This window comes from Ylistrum balloti, unplaced genomic scaffold (genome assembly GCF_031769215.1).
Source record: "Ylistrum balloti isolate Yb309-2 unplaced genomic scaffold, AGI_CSIRO_Ybal_v1 Utg370586, whole genome shotgun sequence".
In the NCBI taxonomy this organism is placed as follows: domain Eukaryota; kingdom Metazoa; phylum Mollusca; class Bivalvia; order Pectinida; family Pectinidae; genus Ylistrum; species Ylistrum balloti.
The window spans coordinates 221267-239891 of NW_026782364.1; the positions used below are offsets into that span (position 1 = coordinate 221267).

Here is an 18625-nt window from a genome sequence, read left to right on the forward strand (position 1 = left end):
TCCTCTTTTGCATGCTCTCATTTTTATCATTTTCCTTCCTTATTTCAACCTATCATTCCTTCATCCTTTATGTACTTTCTAACTCTCCATTGACATCTCTTATCTATATATAATTAAAAAATAAAATCTCTTTAAAGCATCAATAATAAAGAAAATATCTAGTTTTACTATATCTTAATTAAATCAAATATCTTGCAAAGAAAATTAAGATATCTAACTTACTAAAGAGAATATCTAGTTAAGTTGATAAGATATAAAGAAAATCAAATTAGAAATTGATTTTACTAAACATCTAATTAAGCATATATACAATTTGGTTGAGTAAATTATCAACATTGAATAACCAATTACCATATACAGACTGGAAGACTGGAACTGTTTGCTGCCACAATGACCATTGACAAAAAGTTTTTGTGGTTGTCCCTTCTGGTTCAATATCACCTCATTTTTTTCTTTTTTTTTTTCTTTCTTGGAGGTGTGTGTGTGGGTGGGGGAGGGGGTGTGTTCTTGCCAAACATAACTCTATTTTTGTATGGTTGTCTGGCCATTAACAGCACAACAGACAACAGTTTCTAATATGGTCAATATGATTGCAAGACAATAAAAGATGCAGGTTACAATTCACGGTGGTTTTAAGTCCTTGGGAAGTCAGCTGATTCTTCCACATTGTTGATCGAAGTGAATTAATAACATAAAATTATATTAAATATATACAGTTAATTAAGATGATTGTGATGGCTTTTATAAAGGAATGGAATATTTGATACAGACTTCTTCCCAAACTTCATGTTAGCTGCCATTACATGGTAACTATTTTGCAAAATCTATAAACATTCATGAGATGTTCGTTTTAGATAAAATCATTTCTAAGCAGAGAATTGGATTCCCTACTTCCAGATAAATGTTTTTCATTTCATGAATATAGATTTTTCTTCCTTTAATAACATATTCTTAGTGATTTTAATAATCCATTTCAAACCTTTACTATGACAATAACAAGGATATTACATAAAACATTATGAGTGTTACCACGGTAACAACGAAAGCCATATCGAGGTAGTCATGACAATGAACAACAGGAATTTCCAGTTGAACAGAAGTGTGGTACCAGTGTTACATTTGTCTTCCTGACAGAAACAATAGTTGACTGTACGACCATATTGCGTCACAAACTGTTTGCAGCCACTGTAGCTTTCCACCTTGTCTATTCCTAAGAAAAGTAAACATCTCATATTATGCATTGCTTTAAAACTTCATGCTTTCGACAACAGTAATAAAATGGCAATCAAAACACAATGAGACATCTATATGAAACACAGAAATAGAGTCCATAAACTTGCTCATATATAGGATTAAACATATGGCATTTAGTTTGTTTTTGAAATTAACTTTTGAAGAGAACATAAAACCTCAAATTGCTTTTGAAAAAAACGAAGAATTTAATAGATCATAAAACTAGAATGAGGAAACCAGTTGGGTTGCAGCATTTCTCTTGAAAACAAGCAAAAGATTCAGCATGCATGTCGTTAAGAAAGAAAACTATAGAAGGATTTGATTTCATATTACCTTTCACACACTGATTACAAAAGATTCAGCATGCATGTAGTTAAGAAAGAAAACTATAGAAGGATTTGATTTCATATTACCTTTCACACACTGATTACAAAAGATTCAGCATGCATGTAGTTAAGAAAGAAAACTATAGAAGGATTTGATTTCATATTACCTTTCACACACTGATTACAAAAGATTCAGCATGCATGTAGTTAAGAAAGAAAACTATAGAAGGATTTGATTTCATATTACCTTTCACACATTGATTACAAAAGATTCAGCATGCATGTAGTTAAGAAAGAAAACTATAGAAGGATTTGATTTCATATTACCTTTCACACACTGATTACAAAAGCTTTGCCTGACATTTAGATAAGGCATTCTCGCTTACTTGTTGTAATTTATAATTTTTCTTGCACTTAATTTGTTTGAAAACAATTTCATTTCAACATTCACCAATGTACTAACATCCAGGCATTTAATTGATATGACTTCTATACTACTAAATCTTACTTTTTGACCATGTATACTGTATGCTTTATGTATTACCTTTAAATCAGTAACATCAAATTAAAGCAATTTTCTCAAAATCTGCACTAAGTAAACAAAATTTCTGGTAAATGGGTATTAAGATTTAGAGTTCTTATAATCCAGCCTCCAAACAAAGGAAGTTAGTAAGAAAGGGTCAACAAAAAATGCAAAGCATGACATTATCCCTAGTTGATTGATTTTTTCAAGTTTGGTTTGGCATCATTCAGAAATAAAACAATAACCTTTGTTAGAGAAATATATTATTGAATTATATATCATAGAATATAATTTCTTATGGGATATATATATAAATATGAGGATTACTTTTAAAATTGGAAAACTTTGCAAATGATGAATGCTATTTTTTGACATTTAATGTAAAAAAAATATTCAAAATGAAAACTAAGGCAGTACAAATGCACAAAAAAATTCTAGCTTGTGCAAAGTTTACATAGTTTAAGACGAGATAGCTCAAGATTAATTTTGTCGCCATGCACTGGAAACAATGTTTGTAATTTTGCCTATCTGTTTCTTTTTGTTTCCATGGTAACAGGAAAAAAATGAGGGAACTTTTCCCCTGGGAGAAGCACCACTAAAGTAATTGGATAATCAGCAGACAAAGTTTCAGGTAGTTTTCTTGGATGGTTTTGACATTTTACTCTAGAAACCAAAAACATTGAAGTGTTGCCAGTTTCAAAGGTAACCAAAAAAGAATTATAACCAATGAGAATTTCCTGAAAGTAAAAGACATAATCGGAACGCTATTTTGAGAGATGTAAAAAGTTTTAGGTAGTATTTTTGAACTGTTTTTGAATCTTGCTTAATACAAATGAAAGTTGATTTGTGGCCTGTCTGTTTCCATGGTAACAGACAAAAGAATTTGAATGGAAAATGGAGAAATAGCAAAGACACTACTGGAGTACTTAGTTTCTGATAACTATCCCAAGATTTGAGTAGTTCTCTTGAATAATTTAGAAGTCTGGTTCGGAATATCACCATGCATTGACAGAACCCAATACTATATTACACACACTAGCAATATAGAGTATTTAGCAGATCTACAGGAACAAATGAATGCTGGGAGAAATCAATTTAGGTAATATGCTAAATATTGTCCTACATGTATAACTTGTTTGCACTCTTTATATTTCTGTAAACTCAAGGTCTTCTATTTCCTGCATGACTGACTTTTATTATACAATATTCAAATATGATGATGTGATCTTTGAATTTGTAATTGTTTCTCTTCATCAATGTTGTTCCTCATTTACTTTTGCCATTATCACCCACCTAGAGAGGGCTAATTTTTAACAACACAATGAAGTTTCATTACTCCTTACTGCAAAAGTGTCAGGTAAGGCAAGAACAAATGTTATAATGTTTGAAGATATACATTTTGGTCAAAGTATAAAAGTTTTCCAATATACATATGTGACTGTATATCCTAAATCACCAAATACATGTTTCCGCTAAATCCTCACCTCAAATTCAATACTGTTTATATAGAAAGTAAAGAAAAATATTACTCACCATCAGATAAACTTTCCAAAAGATATGTATAATCTGTTTGTGAATAGCACTGTCGCCTTGCATTTTGGTAACCTTAAATAACAACACAATGTTTGATTAGGTAAGTACAAATCAGACAGAGCTGATCAAACTTGTACATTTGTAGTATAGTTTAAAGGGTACTATATGTGACAAGAACTTCAACCCTTCTTACCTGTAGTAGTAACACTTTAACCTAATTGTTTGGATGGTATACAATGGGACTCCTTTATGTTGTTCAGTTAGGAAACCAATGTATACTTAATGGAGACCCAGCCGTAAAATTACCCCGACTGTTGACAGGGTGATAAACCCAGTAAACTGACCAAATCCATTTTGACATCATAATATCTTGTCTACAAAAGAAATGAACAAATGATAGTTCTTGTGCTTCATTTTTGAGGTTTCCATCAAACAAAGAGCTTTAATTCACCAACTGAGGAAATCATTCCTTCATCAAAAAACAAATGTTCAATAAGTATTAACTGTAATCGGACCCATTACATAAGTCCTCCAAACTACCCCCTCCGTCGAGCATGCTTCTTCATAAAGTACTTCAACATAGGGAAGGAATGTCTGTGGAACATTAACTGTGAAATATAACAAACTGACCTGGACACTGGGAGGGAACACTGAAGTACACCTCTAATAAAGAAACTTTCCGCTAACCGCTAGTCAGCCATTTTGTTCAATCAGAAAACGGAAATCACCATCATGTTTAAAATGTCAACTGCACCTACTTACCAAATTACCTTAAAATCACACTATATCTAAATTTTGATTAATCAGAAATATCCGTTTGGCAGAAATTTTGAGGACAACATCATTTTTTACTTTGACATTATCATAGAAAAAGTCATATAGTTATTCTTTCCACTAATTCTAATCTTGTTCTGCTGTATAGATCAGAAGTTATAAGTGAACAGGTATCAGCCAATCAGGAGTCAGAAAATTGTTGCCATCTAATCGAATCAGAAAACAGAATTTGTTGGTACATTTAGAAGCCATCAGCATTAATACCTCTGGTTCTAATGATGATCCAATTTATGATTTGGAGAAAAGTATGGTGGAGGAAGAAGAAAGTAAGAATCCAGGAAAATTTGATATCCATTTGCTCCCACCCTCATCAAAATTAAACTTCCACATGTAAAGCATGAATTCTTTTGGCTATGTGCCATCAGTTAAATACAATGAAACAGTATGTGGAGTACATTGAAAGAGTTTGGAAAGCATAAAAAGAATACAGCCTGGGCAATATACAAAAACGTATTGAGCAGTATACGAAAATAGCTTGAGAGAATACTGAAGTAAGGGTTTTCTGGATCAATGTATGTTGATGGTTGGTGGTCATGTTGGCGAGGTTTCTTTATTGACAGATGACAGCAAAAAGAACATGTTTGTAAAGTAGTCCTAGGTCAAAGTTCAGAGAATAACCAATCAGAATTGTATGAGGTCTGAGACACCCAATCAGAGGCTTTCAAAGTGGTAACGCGATGGTATGTGAACAAAAAACCACAGCTATAAAATTTATCACCTGGCATATCAGTTGTGAAACAGACATGGTTATGGGAGGAACTGAAATAAAAACCTAGAAAGTACTATGAAACAATTTGGGCAATACATCTTATGGAACAATTTGAGGAAGTAATTCAACCAATTTTCTTCTATCAAATAGTTTTGAGTTTGAATGGAAAATGATTAATGATCTATCACACTTACTGTTATCAAATTCCTTTGAGCAGACATAACATCCTGATCTGGTGTTGATTGCTAACTGGTCAGGATCAAATGGTTCTATTGGACAAAAGTTGCAGTCATAACAGGAAACCCCACCCTCCTCCTGACTATAGTCATTGCCTCCACTTCCTGGAAACACTCCCCCAGGGATCACATTCTTTTGATTCCAGTACACCTGGAACTCATTCAAGGAGCCATCATTCCAACCTACAAAAAAATTGTTGCTTTAGTCTGTGATCATTAAAACCAGTACTTGACAATTACAGCCACTAGTGTTTTATCTTTTCAAAAGTTTCTTGGCATATCATGATCAGAATCAAAGTAATCCTTTGTCTTTATAGTTATATCACTGCCTTGTAGTTATAACACTGCCTATATAGTAATAACACTGCCTATATAGTTATGTCACTGCCTTGTAGTTATAACACTGCCTATATAGTAATAACACTGCCTATATAGTTATAACACTGCCTATATAGTTATATCTCTGCCTATATAGTTATATCACTGCCTTGTAGTTATAACACTGCCTATATAGTAATAACACTGCCTATATAGTTATATCATTGCCTATATAGTTATATCACTGCCTAAATAGATATGTCACTGCCTATATAGTTATATCACTGCCTTGTATTTATAACACTGCCTATATAGTAATAACACTGCCTATATAGTTATATCACTGCCTTGTATTTATAACACTGCCTATATAGTAATAACACTGCCTATATAGTTATATCACTGCCTTGTAGTTATAACACTGCCTATATAGTTATATCACTGCCTTGTAGTTATAACACTGCCTATATAGTAATAACACTGCCTATATAGTTATATCACTGCCTTGTAGTTATAACACTGCCTATATAGTAATAACACTGCCTATATAGTTATATCACTGCCTTGTAGTTATAACACTGCCTATATAGTAATAACACTGCCTATATAGTTATATCACTGCCTATATAGTTATCCACTGCCTATATAGTTATATCATTGCCTATATAGTTATAGCACTGCCTAAATAGATATGTCACTGCCTATATAGTTATCCACTACCTAAATAGTTATAACACTGCCTATATAGTTATCCACTGCCTATATAGTTATATCACTGCCTATATAGTTATATCACTGCCTATATAGATATGTCACTGCCTATATAGTTATCCACTACCTAAATAGTTATAACACTGCCTATATAGTTATCCACTGCCTATATAGTTATATCATTGCCTATATAGATATGTCACTGCCTATATAGTTATCCACTACTTAAATAGTTATCCACTGCCTATATAGATATGTCACTGCCTATATAGTTATCCACTACCTAATAGTTATAACACTGCCTATATAGTTATCCACTGCCTATATAGTTATATCATTGCCTATATAGATATGTCACTGCCTATATAGTTATCCACTACTTAAATAGTTATCCACTGCCTATATAGTTATATCACTGCCTATATAGTTATAAAACTGCCTATATAGTTATATCACTGCCTATATAATTATATAACTGCCTATATAGTAATAAAACTGCCTATATAGTGCCTATATAGTTATAACACTGCCTATATAGTTATATCACTGCCTATATAGTTATCCACTGCCTATATACTTATATCACTGCCATATAGTTATATCACTGCCTACATAATTATATCACTGCCTATATAGCTATATTATTGCCTATATAGTTATATCACTGCCTACATAGTTATATCACTGCCTATATAGCTATATTATTGCCTATATAGTTATATCACCGCCTATATAATTATATCACTGTCTATATAGTAAAATCATTGCCAATATAATTATATCAATGCCTATATAGTTATCCATTGCCTATATAGTTATCCACTTTCTATATAATCATATCACTGCCTATATAATTACATCACTGCCTTTATAGTTATGTCACTGCGTATATAGTTATATCACTGCCTATATAGTTATATCACTGCCTTTATAGTTATGTCACTGCGTATATAGTTATATCACTGCCTATATAGTTATATCACTGCCTTTATAGTTATATCACTGCCTATATAGTTATATCACTGCCTTTATAGTTATGTCACTGCGTATATAGTTATATCACTGCCTATATAGTTATAACACTGCCTATATAGTTATATCACTGCCTTTATAGATATCCACTGCCTATAAAGTTATAAAACTGCCTATATAGTTACAACACTGCCTATATAGTTATAAAACTGCCTATATAGTTATCCTCTGTCTATCTTCATGTAACATGTATTGTTTATGTACCTCCAAGGTTACCACCAGAAGGATACAAATTCCCTGTATTAGAGTATGGATATTGAGAAATCCTCAGCTTGAACCCCCCAAAGTTCTCCTTTCGACCGTCAGTGACAAACTGGACAGTCAAATGGTTCTGGGTGGTTTTGAATATCTGGATATCTGCCATGTCTGCTGGGGAATTCTTCCTCCCACATATACCAGATGGAGGTATGTTGCGAAACATCTTGGCATTGTCAGCAGTAGGTCCTTTAACAAAACAATAACCACATACAATCAGATATTGTTTATAGACTCGTCACATTTGATAGGATATACATTACAGTTGGAAATGGTCCGTCCAGCAGTAACAGTCTTGTTTTAATCATTGAAACTCTTACGGCCCGCTTTTTAAAAACTAAATTATCTCTTAGTAATGGGATTCATCAAAATTTGGAAAAAGATGCTCTAGACTTGCCAGCAATTAATCCTACAAAAATTAAGTCTCTCAAAGCATCAAGCTTTTTTAAACAAGTATTTGTTTACATCTATTTTCTATCAATTTTATTCTGTGGTTTCAATATTATGTACAAAATCAGATTTTAGAAAATAACTGAACATGTTTATTTACTGTAGTTCGAATTCAATCTCTTTTTATTTGTAGGAAAGTAAAGATCAATTTTAAGGTAGCATAAAAGATGTCAAATCAATTAAAATATCAAATATATGTATTTGTATATAATATAAACATATTACATATAACAGAAAAAACACAGTGTCCAGTGAAATATATATATACTTTGTCATGTTGATAATTCCTGTTAGCATATTTGGATGACACACAATGTTTTGTAGAGGTTAAACTATATATATAGATGTTTATATATATATAAAATCATTTATATTGTAAAGTCTCTGCATTCTTTACACAAGGTCCTTATAACTTTGAATCTCCATGGAGAAAGAAGATTTATAATAAAAACTGATGGTCCAATGTTGGTAAATAGCAGGCTTGTTTAGGTAGCAACTACATTTTAATGACAACACTCTGTTAAGAAGTTGTTTTATTCTGAATTGTCTTACTTACCATTATAAAGTTTTAGATAATCGTAACAGTATTTTGGATAACCCCTTTCATCCATCACAGCATAGCTGTCTATTGCAAGGCTGTCAATCTGAACTTCTATCTGATTGTTTGGACTTGCTTCTATAGATACAATACAGTTCCTGCCATCTTGGTAGGTGGAACCCACGTTTGAATTGACATCTTCAGCATCACGACTGTAGAACTTGTATCTGGTGTTGACATAAGCTGGATTTCTGCAGTACTCTTCATTGAAGGTACAGATAGAACAGTACAGATCTGATTGGACAATAATATCAGCTGAAAATGAAAACACAAATATATGTAGAACTACTTAAACTACTGAATATTGGCTCTGGAAATTCTTTCTCCAAGTTTGCTTTCATAAGTAAAAGTCAACTGAAATATATATTGTATACATTAAATACACAAGTTGTTTGTTTCTAAGGAAGTAAAAGATGTAACGTGCGATACCTGATCGTTTAGGACCTCAACCCACACTACCCATTAAAGTATATACTAGGTAGGTGTGAGATTCTCAATACTCTCAAAATGCTCATGCCTATTTTTTTATTAGGGGTTCTCTAGGGTGCTGTAGATTATATGACCTAATATACCTTGTCTGAATTTAACGAAGCATTTTTTTTTATTGCTTAGAGCTTATATCATATTTTTATAGTCAAACATCTGTATACTCCTGTTTCGAACATGATTACTTTATGCTTTGGGAATGTGAATTTTGCTGACTTTACACAAGCTAAAAAATGTATCAAATCTTGTTTATTGTATCAAGGATTTAAAACATTTATCACTACATGTGTAAAGTTTCTTGATGTTCAAACTTTGGATAAAAATGAGAAAGAAATACATATAAAAAAAATGCTATCTGACATATGAAAAATCTTTTCTGCATATTCAGTACAATTCTAGATATACAGATGTACTTTGTGAAAAATCCTGAATGGGTTTGACAAAGAATACTGTAGCATCATTACATCGGCATTGTCGCCTTAAAGCCAATATGAAGCAAAATAGCCAATAAAAGAATACACATTTTTTTCTCGAAATATTAAATCAGTTGAGAAGGCAAGCTACAAAAATATAAATTAGATCATCTTTGTCAAGCAGATCTTGACTTTCACTTATTTTTCAGAAGTTTGTTTGAGCACAAAGTAATCTGATGCCTATGACCTTAAAAATGGGCCAAGGTACCTTTATGAAAACATGATTCTAGGCCTTTCAGTTAATCAGAAGAGTCATTTGAGCATTTCAACTAATCAAACCCCTGTCACCTAGAATATGAGTCAAGGTTATTTCCTTTAATTTGTGAATGAATTTTCATCCTCGTATTTATGAAATCAAATACCAAGATTCTAGGCTTTTCAGAAATTCCTGGATCATTTCACCAATTTGATTCCTGTGAGTAAAATGTCCGTTCTTTTTGCAAACTTTGCCATGCTTCATCCAAAGAGATTAATTAAAATTTTGTTTCAGAAATTTATCAAATTTGATATCTAGCCTGCCAACTTAAATATGAATTAAAGTCACTTCCTCTGTGAACATTGTCATCTTTCTCAAACTTTTCTCTGGAACCTATAAACCAAAAATTATGATTCAAGATTTTTGGTTTTTCAGAAGAAGTTGTTTGAGCATTTTAACTAATGTGACTTTAAATTAAAAATGGCTCAAGGTAGTTTATTTTCACAAACTTTATCAACCTTCATTCCAGGAAGCTTCCAGCTCAATACAGCGACTTTTTGGTCACTTGTTTATAGAACATGAAAAGTCATTTAAAAAAAATATTGATGCTGGACAGACAAACGCTGGCCAGATGAACAGGCTCATTTGACATTTCTATCCTGATGAGCTAATTACCATAATTGCATATCACCAACCTAAAGTTTATGTGTATAAAATGATATAGAAGTGGTCACGAGAAAGTGATTTATTGATTTTTTTGGGGTAATGATGATTACAATCTCTGGTATTGTTACAGGTACTTGATATTTGTTACTCATGCCTGGCCATTAATCGGCTCGTTCATAGTCAGGTCATGTTTTTTAATGTAAGACTTTAGGAGAGTGTAACCTATCACAATATTATTTTCAATTTGTAGGGAGATATATATAACATGATTAAACAGTTATTGATGAAAAACCAACCCCTTTGCCCCTACACCCACATATCCTTGCTAGAATTGTGGCGATGGCATAAATATATATACATATATAATAACACACAGTCAGTTCATTTAAACTGACATTTGTGATATTTTTTAAATGTTTTTGTACCCTACATTCCAACTGAATTAGATTGAAACCTCATTCTCTCATTATAGTTGTCTGCTATCATACATGCCAATGAACACTCATTTGTGAAATACATTGTACGAGCCAGTTTGGAGACACAAGATATTTGGGTCCTGGACTTTCCTGCAGGCCCATTCAAATTTTGAGGACCCACTAGATCTCTGGACATGGTATGAAAATACTTAAAAAAATACTACAAGTCACATAGTGTACACACATGGGGTCAAACGGCTTAATTAATGGCTATAATTCAATCTTCATTATAAGGCTGGCAAATATGATTATAGTATACAACTTATAATATAATTGAAACATTTCTTGATTTCAGGACTTATTGTACCAATGTTTTGATGATTTTGTTGTGATCAATTGTGACAATGAAAGTCCAGCATGTGAATGGCTATTATCATATTCCTCTCACCTCTGGGTAATAATCAGTAGTCATTAGAATATTTCAAAACGCTTTTCCCATGTGACCTTAAATGATAATAAAGGTCATCTACTTGAACAAACTTGGAAGTCTTTTATCTCTGAATATAACATATAAATAATTTGGGGTAAGATTCTTTATCATCTTATCATTATGTTATTTGTACATGTGTTGTTTATGAAGCTATACTTGATTAAATAAGCATGTCCAGAACAATAAAACGACTAAGAGGTAGAATCTGTTATTAAACCATAACAGTATATGAACGTGTAATTTGAAGAATATATATTTAACTATTCTGTCTGAATTTCAGATGAAAAGTCAATGCTATCTCATTATAATTTGACATCTATAACAGTTAACTTTAGGATTTATAATAATAGTACAATATCCACTCTGTCTGTTTAGCCTGTATGAAAATATACTGGTAAATATTATGTCTAGACACCAGGTGGCGACCCTGGACACAACCGGTGTCCAGGTATGACAAATTGTTCTCCCAGGTATATGTATGACTTTATGTTATATCTATAATGAATATTAGACAGAAAGAAATTGCAGTCACAAGGCTACAAAATGATTTTCAGAAGATTTTGGAATCTTTAGATATTGATCAAAATTTACGAAATGTCAGATGCTTCATTTTGAAAATGTAAGAAGGTTATAGTACATAAGGCCATTATTAGGTTGACTTGACAAAATTAAGTTGGTGATACTGACGGAAAACTTTGTCTCTTGTATCCAAGTACCCATTTAAATAAGCATTTAACCCTTTTGTTATGGTGTTTAAATAATTTTTCATCTCAAGTGTCAATTTTCATTTCACTATAACGAAAAATTTTGGAAAGTATGTCATAGTGGCATTATAATGCACTTGTGTTTTCATGTTTGCTAAAATCTGGATAAATTAAAGTTTGAGATTTTTTTTCTCCATGGACATCATATTGTTCATACATGTAACTTACCATTAGCTAACATCAGTGTAAGTGTATAATAGTTATGTAAGTCAGAGGTGATATGTTAATGAAGAATGATAACCATTGTTTAACTTAAGTTTATTAACAGATACAGAATCTTATAACATCCTCTTCATTGGACTCAAAAACATGACATAAAAATTAAAATGAAAGTGAATGTGATGTTACTTGTTAATGTATATGAGATCTATAATTATAGAGGAGTTCCTGATTTTGCCAATATCAATCCAGTCTGTTTTTTAATATATTTACGGTCGGCGATAACACATTTTCCAGAAGACTATTCCAAACTTTTTGGCAAAGGAAAATGTTCTTGCAAAGATCTAATCTGGAATGTTTACCTTATCAATCCTAATTAAACTGAAGTTAAGATTGCAAGTAAATTTGCAAATTGATATTTTTTCCCGCTTGTAACAATGTCAACATATTGTATATAACACCAAAAAATTTTCAGAATGCATTCAGATTGAATACAAAATCTGAAAGTCCACCATTATGTGCTTTTTATACACAATTATAAATCTATGCTTATATAGTATCTATCATAAACCTTAATTGTGGCCAGGTCACTGCATTTTTTTTGTTTTTGCGAAGTACACAGCCTGCAGTGGGAGACAGTCCTTTAGCCCTCTTAACATTTGAACTGGGAGATCTTGAGGTATAGTGACCATACATTGTCATATATAATACTGGTGACCTAAATTAAAATTCTTTTCACCAAACTCACATTGTTACTAACATACCCTATAGTTATTTGTAACATCTAAATTTGAAGCTGTCTATATATGTTTATTAATGTTCCGCATAATTTGGTTTGTATGTTATTTTCCATGAACTATTACTTCGTAAAGCAGACATTTGTATTCAACTTCTTACCATAGATAAACAACAATTAACTTTTAACTCACTGGTATCTATGACAGCTTGTTGCTATGCATTATTTACAGGTACAGTTATGAAGATGATAATCTGAAGTAAATTAATAAAAAAAACTGTTAATTATCACAAAACCTAGAAAATCAATTGGAATCTAAACCTGCTGTGACAACCCTTTTCAAAGCAGAGACAACTCCTATTTTTGCAGTTACACATGCTTGCATGTTGTAAATACTTTGCAAGCACTTTCTCCCAGATCCATATATAGAATAATAATTTACTGGTTGAAAATCCTACCAGCAGTTTAGGAGCTCGACACAAGTACTAGTTTGAACAATGCTGGTTTTAATGGCAAATTATAAACTTTTAAGGGCTGTGAATTAACCCCATGAAACACTTCAAAGAAACAAAAAGATTTTGTTATTGATGGTACATGTTTTATACACTTGCAGTTACGTTTTTATAATCTCAATATTCACAGTCAATTTCCAATGTCCAGCTTGACCATTTCTTTGGTTTGTGAAACCCCTCTCAAATTTAGTGCTGATAATATCATATGATAGTTTTGAAAATGAGGCAGTTCATTACGTAAACATGAACACATGATGGTGGCAAAAATGACTGCTTCAGTAGTGACACAGTAAAACCCATTTTCAGCACTGAATTTTGTTATGGATATGGCAAATATTATTTAATTACTCTAAGTAAATTCATAATTATGAAATAAGTAACATTTAATTGCCAACTGATTCAGACAGGAAGTCATTTTTGTTTACAGGAGACAGTGTTTTGTGCACATGCCATATCATATATGACATAAAAAATGTTTAACTGTGATGTCGCTTTAAAGGGTTGTAACTCCATGAAACAAATTTTTTAATTGCTTTATTTACTCCCATTTGTACCTCATGGTAGAACTGCCAAATTACACTTTCATAGAATTAAATTACAATTGAATTACAAGATGGAAGGACTAACCGAAAGAATGGGAGTAAACCCTTTGGATCATCTTCATGTTTATGGGGAATATTCCTAGAATAAAAATGAAATTCAGCATTCATATCTAACATAGATTTATTCCAAGAACAACAGCAGTTTATACTGACAAGTCTATAGCCAGGCACAATCATGGACCTATATTAAATCCATAAACAACTTCCAAACATATATATGCAAATCAGTAACTTATTCAAATATTTGAATACAATATGAAACATATCTCAGTCTGCGTGGGTTTCCCCAGGCCTAGTAAATGTAATTCCCTCCTGGTTTGTTGAGTGGCTAACATACATTATTTATATTTTAATATCACATACTTAATGGCAGTATATTCACTAAAAAGAGGGAGTCCAATATGGCAAGTTCTTTTTATCTGAATTAAATTGCATGGGGAATATTCCTAGAATAATAATGATAATAATAATAAACTTCCTTGATGGTGTCTTTCACCCTTACCTCTCTGCCTTCAGAGCCGGATATGGATGTCAGACGGCATTATTGAGAGTCGTTGAGGATTGGAAAATGGCACTAGACCAGAATAAGTAAGTGATATGCATACTTATGGATCTCTCAAAGGCTTTTGACTGCTTGCCTCATGACCTACTAACTCTCAAACTCAAAAACTATGGACTTTCAAATTCGCCCTCAGAACTTATTTTGAACTATCTCAAAAACAGAAAACAAAAGGTTAAATTAGGAAATATTGAAAGCACCTTTCAGGAACTATACAAAGGAGTACCACAAGGATCAATATTAAGGCCAATTCTTTTCAACACTTTCATCAATGATATTTTCCACTCTATACAACACTGCAAATTATACAACTATGCCGACGACAACACTATTAGCAAAGCACACACCTCATTAGAAACAGTCAAAACATCACTACAAACAGACTGCAACTCACTCATACACTGGTTCGCAAACAATCACATGAAAGCTAACCCAAATAAATTTCAAGCCATGGCAGTAGGTAATAAAACACAAAACGAAAATATCACTTTCCAAGAAGGCAACAATACCATTAAATGTGAACCAGAGGTTAAACTGCTAGGAGTTACACTTGACTTTAAACTAAACTTCCACACACATGTATCCAACATCTGCAAAAAAGCATCCAAACAACTCAATACACTCAAACGCATAGGAAAACACTTAAACAGACTGGGCAGACTCACTATATATCATTCTTTCATTCTTTCGAACTTTAATTTCTGCCCACTTACATGGCACTTCTGTGGTGAAACTAATACACGAAAAATGGAAAAAATTCAAGAAAGGGCTCTGAAATTCATCTATGACGACCACGAAAATACATACAAAAATTTATTAGCCCATTCAAAATTACCCTCTCTCAAAATTAGGCGCCTTCGAAATTTTGCAATAGAAGTTTTCAAAATTAGCAACAATCAAACACCAACATATCTGCATGACCTCATAAACATAACAGAAAAATCATATACATTTAGATACCATAATACAGCGGAAATACCACAGGTTAGGACCACAAAATACGGCAAACACTCATTTAGATCAGAAGCACCTAAAATTTGGAACACCCTACAAGACCATTTCAGAACAACAACCACACTTACACAATTTAAGACACTAATTAACAGCTGGTATGGGCCAAAATGTAAATGCAACACATGCACACATGATTACAGACACACATAGAACACCTATACAATCAGACACATTTTAACAATACTATATTTTAATATATCACCTGCTAAGTGTTAAAGTTTTTTATCCGAGTAGTTCTAAACTTATATCTTATCTATTATGTCATTGTGTATTTAATGTGTAACTGTATGCATGTGTCGGATGAAATAGCTCAAAAGAGCTAATGTTTGTACTGTTTTTAATACCGACAATAAATAAAACTTTATTATTATTATTATTATGCATTGTTGACATGTATCCACCCAAAGGTGAGCCGCTATCAGGGTTCAGATGTAAAGTTTTTAGTGAACTACCTGGATAACTCCACCTCTCTCAAAGGTAATTAGAAATTAAGACAGAAGTGGTGACCTGAGTGAAGTGACATATACCATAACAAAATCCTAAAATCTTAAACAGGTACGAAGGAATTAAGATAGGTGATGTCAGGTTAAGAGACATATCCTTTGATCATTTAAATTTTTATACATAACAAAATCCTAAAATCTTAAACAGGTACGAAGGAATTAAGATAGGTGATGTCAGGTTAAGAGACATATCCTTTGATCATTTAAATTTTTATACATAACAAAATCCTAAAATCTTAAACAGGTACGAAGGAATTAAGATAGGTGATGTCAGGTTAAGAGACATATCCTTTGATCATTTAAATTTTTATACATAACAAAATCCTAAACCGGTACTCAGGAATTGAGACAGTTTTTAATGAAAAGTTTAGAGACATGTACTCGAAACAAAATCCCAAACAAGTACTCAGGAATTGAGAAAAGTGGTGACGACCTAGTGAAGTTTAATTACCGTTACATAATTAATAGTAAATATTGTTCAAATTTGTAGAGAGGAGAAACAATTAAGGTTTAAGTCATGTTATGTCTAAGATCCCTTTTCACCAGGAAGAACTGCTAGATAGAGAAATTGTCTGGCTCACTGAGTCTACCTGTTCCAGTTCAGTACAGGATACCTACAGACAGGTGTAACTTCAAAACGAACGTACAAAATTGCTGATACGGAACGGTTACAGCCGCTGATCTACAAAATAAGCCTTGATTATATAAATCATGCTAAAAATCAGTCTTCAGAAATATCGGAAAATACTTTTGTTTCGTTACCTTTCAAGTTGGATATCCAGGTAAGTAAAATGAAAACAAACAGCACTGTGGCATCCATTTTTAAACTATGACGTCACCGGAAGTACACAGGTAATTTGTTGACAGGGGATCTAGATCTACGGCGGACATGTGGAAAGACTAATAAATTCTTGTAGTTAATGTTTAAAGAAAACACATGTACAGAGTGATATAAAGAAACGTTTCGTGTTCGATTAAATGAAATGAATTAAACAACATTTTTGAGATTATTTATAGTTAAATGGTTGTGTGTATCTTTTACAGTATATATTTCAACACATTTTGAAACCTTTTTGATATAAGAATAAATTCAACCAATATGAAGTCGACCCTACGTGTAAGCTTTGTAGGACAGCTCCACAGACACGGCAGCACTTTTTGGCAGAATGCCCATCTCTAACCAGTATCAGACAATGTGGTGAAGGTACATTTGTACATTTTGAACTTTTTATAGTAAAAACGTACGACGCTGGAAATCCAATTCTAGTGGTGCCTCGACAAGTCGACGGGGGAACTTCAAGATACAAGAAACAAGATGGCTCACATTTTTCAAAGAAAAGTTTCCCGTCCCTCTAGGAGCTAGTCTCTTGGGTAGGATCAAAAATGGGGTGTGGGTTTATGTTATTTCCCCTCAATGAAAGTCTCGGTTATTGTAATATTCCTGTTAATTTTTTCGAATCTTTCTTGCCTCTTTTACATCTTTATGACAACAGTAAAACATCGATCTTAACCATATCAATCTTTATATATATATATATATTTCGTAAATATGAAAATGAAATATTATGAATGCAATTGCCTGTAGATGGCCCCAAGGCTTGAAAACGTCAGTGATTGTGATTTGGAATTTTAATTTTCATGGTAATATTTTGTTTCCAGTTAATTGTCAGTTGTAAGTACGATACACAAAGCGTATATATGATGATTAATGAAGTAATAACGACAGTACGAACAAGTGAATTGTCAAATTTTCGAGGCAATCTGCCCATTGATCAGGACAAAAATAATATATAAATTACATTCCATAAAGTAGTCAGAAATAACAGACGAACAATGGTTTGAATATACTGGATCAATTTTTTATTTTGTTTTTCATAATCTACAATATGAATTAATTTCAAATAATTGTGTCACTACTCAAGTCTGCACTAAAAGCAAGCCATTCTCGGCCCAAGACGGCTATCAAAAACAGGGACGTGGACGTGTAATAGATATATACGCCTCTGTTCAAATACACAAGAGCCTGGCAGCTTCAAGATGCATACAAAGTATTTTGTTTTTAAAAGGAATGTCCAAAGGTTGGCAGATTACCAAATGATTTTGTCTGAAAGTAATGATGAAATGGAACTTTTCAAGAAATTAATGAAAATTGAAGTATTTATTATATATTGTTTTAATGAAAACCTATTCCCATAAGTTTACTGTGGGAGAACGTGTGTAATAGGGTCGGTTTTAGCTAATTTTGGCGCCGTTGTTTAGCGTCGCGTCGTTTGAATTTTCGCGTCGTCTGT

At 32.4% G+C, this 18625-nt stretch overlaps 1 protein-coding gene across 1 annotated transcript; it reads right to left on the reverse strand.

Annotated features, from left to right (window-relative positions):
- Positions 1-1025: 1025 nt before the first annotated feature.
- Positions 1026-17154, reverse strand: LOC132556727 (uncharacterized). The gene is made up of 6 exons (XM_060221169.1): positions 17097-17154; positions 8717-9013; positions 7660-7899; positions 5353-5577; positions 3616-3687; positions 1026-1210 (listed from the first exon to the last, which is right to left on the reverse strand). Exons 1-6 carry the CDS (start codon positions 17152-17154, stop codon positions 1026-1028), a joined length of 1077 nt encoding a protein of 358 aa, XP_060077152.1.
- Between the last annotated feature and the right edge of the window lie 1471 nt (positions 17155-18625).